This window comes from Bacillus rossius, chromosome 17 (genome assembly GCF_032445375.1).
Source record: "Bacillus rossius redtenbacheri isolate Brsri chromosome 17, Brsri_v3, whole genome shotgun sequence".
Lineage (NCBI taxonomy): Eukaryota > Metazoa > Arthropoda > Insecta > Phasmatodea > Bacillidae > Bacillus > Bacillus rossius.
The window spans coordinates 27,681,521-27,687,520 of NC_086344.1; the positions used below are offsets into that span (position 1 = coordinate 27,681,521).

The window sequence follows — 6,000 nt, forward strand, 5'->3', positions numbered from 1 at the left end:
CATTTTTTTATAAATAATCATCGATCCCCCCTATTGAAGCGGGGGGGTCCGGGGGTCCTCCCCCAGGAAAATTTGTATTTCAAGGTGGAAAATGGTGCCATTTAAGCAGTTTTATTATCTAAAAATTGATTACATAGCACATTCTTTGCTCCCGTTTGCCCCCACTTCAAGGTTTCAGAGGGGGGCAAAATACTCTTGCCCCCCCCCCCTGTTTTTGCGCCCCTGGTTGTAGGCAACTAACAACAAGTTATGACTGCATTCAATCGTGTCACCCTACGCCTGGCACGGGAAGACGTTGAGACCGGACAGCGGCACGGCCTCCCCCCCGCAGGTTGGTCGAGGTACGACCACTTCGCGGTGCTGTGCGAGCTGCTGCCCGCCGCCGTGCCCTCGCTCGCGCTGAACCTGCTGGCGCTGTCGGCCGACGAGGCTGACACCAGGCACCAGCACCAGCGCGTCTTCAGCCGCTGGACGAGGCTGCTGTCGTGCTTCAGCTCCGCCACCAAGGTAGACTGCAAGTCCCGGTTTCCTGGATCCCGAGCTCGGTCTGGCGTGCCTACGCCATTTCCTCGTCTCATTTCCTCGTCGTTACCTCCATTAAAGAGCTACGGTAGACTCCCGACTATCGGGGGCAATGAATGACGGCAGTAGCGGGCTAAGGGGCTCAAGCCCCCTCCAAAAGCACCTGGGTCCACCATTGTTTTAGTGTTTGCCTTGATAAAGCCTAGCCTCAGCTGGGTCAAGCCCCTCCCAAACCAAAATCCTGGATCCGCCACTGAATGACGGGAAGCCTTCTTTCCACAGACGAGAGAGCCAAACGCCCGATCGTGCATCTTCGGTTTTTTTTTTTTTGTTGTTCATTGTAAATAAATATGGCGGTGTTGATAAAAGGATACTAATGGTCAATTAGGTTAGGTTAGCTACATTATAAATACTTTAAAACATTGTGGACGGTTGATTTGGTTAGGATAGCTACATTAAAGATACGGAAAAAAACATAAACTTCGGGGAACTTCGGGTTTTGGCTCTCTCGTCTGTGAAAAGAAGGCTTCCCATGAATGACTGGTAAGAGGTCCACGTATAACCGTAAAACACGGTTAAAGCAATGTCAAAAGAAAAACTGATTAAAGTTTTTTTTATCCCGACTATCTAGACAATCACTGTAACACCCGCCCCTCAAAGTAACACCCTAATTCGTTTCAGTAAAACAGAGCACTAATAAAAACAGCGTTAGTAAAATACATTTTTCCACCCCATATCAATAATTCGTTTTCCAAACAGGTAAGTATGCTTGCTGACTACTGTACTCTCGACAAAATTAATTGACAGTATTAATATCTATCTAAATACATTTGAAGTACTTACAAACATTAAAATATGTAGCAAAATACCTATAATTAAATTAAAAATTGGTTGTCTGTAAAGTCGGTTTATGGACGATAGTTTAACGTGACAATGTCATAACAAAACATTAATGAATGATTGCATACTTTTATGATAAAAATTGAATCTTTTTTATTGAATTATCACCATTTTGTATGGATACAAAGCAGGAGTGAAATGAAATCTACAATTTAATTGATAAATTTACTTTTATTTGCACTCATTAATTCAAATATGTTTATTACTTTAACAAAGAGATTATTTTAACTATAACTTTTATACATGTTTGCTATTTAACTTCAAGAACGTCGAGAATGTTTTACGCTTTTTCGCAATTACACATTTAACGACGAAGTTTGTTCGTCGTGAAATTAAATGTAGACTTTAATTAAAATGCCCTTGCAGTTAATAAAATAAGTATTAGTAAGTTTAAGAAAGATTTTCGGCCTTAATCTCCAACCCAGACGCTCGTGGTGCGCTGGGGCCGAGATTAAAATTCGTCGAGAATATTTTAAGTTTTATGTCTTCCAGTGCTCAAAATGATATGAAATTGTGGCACTGGGCATGAAATATTATTTATAATTCATTAATAATAACGCCCCTCGCGATAAACAAAGGAAAATATGTATTAACGAGTGCCTGGTTGCCGCGGAAACGGCAGATAGCGCGTTTCGTTCGGTTCGCGTCCGTCACCGTAGATGACAGCACCATAGGGGAATAATATTATTTCGTTTTTATAACACGATTTTATAACAAATACGCATCCCAAATACACCAAACTTATTTATAATGTGTTGCAATATTTTTTAAAACATTGTGCAAAATATCCCGGGTGTAATTTGAATTATTATGTGTAACTGTAAAACACCATTGTTCCTACAAAAAGTATTTGAAAATTCAAGATTACTTTTAAATAACCGTACCGATTGTGCTGAAAATCGGTGGACGATCGTTAAATTACATAATATTAATAATTCAAACGACAAAAACACGATTGAAAAGTCAAATCTATGGTTGTTCCAATCGAGTGGCAGAGAGATAGATGCGGCGCAAGCGTACAATGAGCGTAACGGGACACATCGTAGTGGGAAAATGTGCGTTACCGGACACTTTTTCGTTTTTGCAGCCGGTGTTCATCGATTTATTAGATGTAACGTCAAAAATTTACATATTGTATTGTTTACAGAATACAATTAGGGCCATTTTTTCCTTTGTAGGTGCTACCAAAATTTCTAATTTACAAAATAATAATGTTTTTGATATAGGAATTATACTTCAGTTCTGATAAGAATAAAAATAATGATTAACTTAACATTTTCTTTTATTAGAAAGATTATTTAACCTGTTAAAATAATTTCTAACTGTTTTCTAAATGTGTGTCTGCCCTGATTTGCCACTAGCGCATTTGCCTCTAGCGCATCCTAGTGGCGCAATGAAAACTATCCCTTCAGAGCTTCTGTTCAAATGCAGGATGGCGGATGGCGAATATAAACATTTGCTGAACAATTGGGTGTCGTCGGAAATAATTATGAAATGAAGGAAGCGATTAGCTATTGAGGAAAGAGAAAATTATTGTTTGTTGATTCGTCACATTATTAATTTAATGCATTAGGGTCAATTTCCCCACACAGTCTTTAACATGTGTTTAACTAAGGGTATCTTAAAGTTACCTAACCTTTTTTAAACAACTGTTATACTTTTTCACTTCACCACACATTTCTTGAGTGTCACTAACTTCAGGTAGCTAAGCAAAGTTTAACATAATTAAATCGTTATAAATTCATTTATAAGCATTGATCATTCTATTTTGTTAATTTTTGGGTTTTATCAAGTATTTTTTTTTTTAAATTTTAGTTTTTAAAGAAAGAATAATATTTTAATTACTTAAATATACATAATATTATTTTTTGAAGCAAATTCTTTTAAAGTATATAAATAATGTTATTTTTGGATTATGTTATGTCTGTTAAATTAAATTGTATACCTAGCTATAACCGAATTATAAAAATATATTTTATGATGTGTTCAAATATGCATGTAAAATTTAAATGCAGTTGATAAGTAATAAATGAAATACAATTATAGTCTTTGAACTTTCATGTTTAGGTTAAATTGTGAAATCCTTTTTCAATATATATGTAGCTCTTTATTCATAGTATTAAATATCTTACAAGGGGACCACCAAGTATGATACAAACGGATTTTAATGAGTCTTATATATGTTGTGCAGGGAGGCCCCCAGAGTACTAAGCTAAAGGGGTTTGTCCAATGCGCCTTAGTTTTCGTGAAAATGGCGGTTAAAATTTTAAACGAACGTTTTAGACCGGTACATTTTCCTTTATGTCAGGCGAGCCAGCCTAGCCTAGTTGGTAAGGGTCTTGCATAGCAGCTGGCCGGTCAGGGTTCGCTTCCTGCTCATAGTAATTTTATTTTATGATTATTTCATAATTTTATAATAACTCTTATTTTAACGCTAGCGACGATGTATTAAATTCGTAATTTACTGTATGGATGTTATATTCAGAATGACTTTGACACAAGTTAAAAATAGAATATATTTTTTTTATAAACCATTCTGTTTGGACATATTATTCTCTATTGCAATTAGATAATAAGTAAGTTAATTTACTAAGAACTGTAGGAAGGCAATTTTGTCGGTGCGCAGGTGTCTTACGCGTCTTTGTCGGAGGACCCGTACCAGTGGCGGCTGTCGGGCTGCTCCTTCCCGGGAAGCGACGTGTTCTCCGTGCTCGCCAGCTACGGTGCCCTCAGGGACAAGGTGCACGCCGTGCACTCGGAGCTGACGGAGCGCAGCGGCTGGCTCACCGACTACCACGTGAGCCACAACTTCTCCAGCCCGTGGAGGGTCGCGTCGGCCCTCTCCGCGGCCGGGGCGGACCGCCTGGCGCCCGAGGTGGGCGGCTTCCGGGAGCTGGCGGCGCAGGTGCTGGCGCGGCACTTCGACGGCCACACCGTCGCCGAGTGGCTGGAGCAGAAGGTGGAGCCGCTGGAGCGCAAGGCGGGGTTCCTGGAGAAGTCCGCCCGTCGGCTCATGGACCAGGACACTTGGCCCAGGCGACCTCTCCAGTGACACTGGTTCCTCTCTCCAGCCTTTTGCATTGACATGGCATGTTCAAAACCATGCTCCGGCCCCCTGCCATGGGAGGTGAACATCTTCCAGGAAAAAAAAGAGAATGGAAGTTCTGACGAGCTACTTCGACATACACGCCATAGACGAGTTGCTGGAGAAGAAGGTGAAGACACTTAGAGCGCAATTTGGGGTTCCTGGAAAGGTCCACCCAGAAGATAATGGACCCGGACACTTGGCCCAGGCCAAGTTCCGATGTGCCACTTCAACATCACCACCATCGGCATGTTGCTGGAGTAGAAGGTGAAGACACTTTAAGCGCAAGGTGGGGTTCCTGGAAAGGTCCACCATGAAGATCATGGACCCGGACACTTGGCCCAGGCCAAGTTCCGATATGCCACTTCAACATCACCACCATCGGCGAGTTGCTGGAGAAGAAGGTGAAGACACTTAGAGCGCAATTTGGGGTTCCTGGAAAGGTCCACCCAGAAGATAATGGACCAGGACACTGGGCCCAGACTAAGTACTGACGTGCCACTTCAACATCACCACCATCGGCGAGTTGCTGGAGAAGAAGGTTAAGTCACTTAGAGCGCAAGGTGGGGTTCCTGGAAAGGTCCACCCAGAAGGTCATGGACCAGGACACTTGGCCCAGGCCAAGTTCTGATGTGCCACTTCAACATCACTACCATCGGCGAGTTGGAAGGGTAGAAGTGGTAAATGTTGAAGTGCAATGTGTGGTTTCTGGGGTGGTTCGCCCAGCATAACATGGACTAGGATACTTATTACAGGTGTTCTATATCAGTGAGTGTACAGTTACTATGTACTTGCCTGACCTCAGCTCACCTGATGTGGAAGGTGAGCAGCTTCTGAAAAGAAGAATTATTCTTCCATGTTCGTTCTGCAGATTTTGAGGATTCTGCACAACACGTGTTTTATTTCTGTAGAATTTGGCCGATGTACTTTTTCGTTACGATCTCATCAATTAAGAATGCTATTCCGGAAAAAAAGATGGTAAATGTTTTTTTTAAATATTATAATGTTTTATTTTGATTTTCCAAATTGTGTTGACTTTGGTTCCCTCTATTTTTTTTTTGCCATTTCGTAGATGTTACACTCCAAATAAAACATGTTATGTTATTTCATCAGTAGCTCTTTATTAGTTTCTGCAGTCATCTTGTTAAGATATAAAGCACATAAAGGTCTCCTTTCTTCTGAGATGGAAAAAATATTATCTCCTAGCAGTTTCTTGGTTTTTTTTTTAAATCTTATGTATTACACTATTAGTGCACGAATCAGATTAAACACTGCTGCTATGTGTTGATAATGCTTAATGCTCTATTCACACGTATGTCAAGCCGACCATAAAAAAGATAAAATGAACCGACTTAGTAGCAATAGCGCTCGTGTAAGCTATGGCGAAATATTGAGCTAATGTTGACATTTATGGAGTCTGAAAAGCAGATTTCACTGGACTTGCTATTAAAGATGTATTTTATAGTTAAAAATAAAAATAAATAAAAACTTTA

General features: G+C 40.5%; 1 protein-coding gene across 1 annotated transcript in view; it reads left to right on the top strand.

Moving 5' to 3' along the window:
* LOC134540675 (hexosaminidase D-like) overlaps positions 1 to 6,000 on the top strand; it is a 28,926-nt gene extending 22,926 nt beyond the window's left edge. Inside the window, exons 7-8 of the mRNA XM_063383548.1 lie at positions 332 to 507; positions 4,049 to 6,000. Of these exons, the coding sequence (XP_063239618.1) occupies positions 332 to 507; positions 4,049 to 4,474 (602 nt within the window). The 3' untranslated portion in view covers positions 4,475 to 6,000. The remainder of the gene's footprint in view (positions 1 to 331; positions 508 to 4,048) is intronic.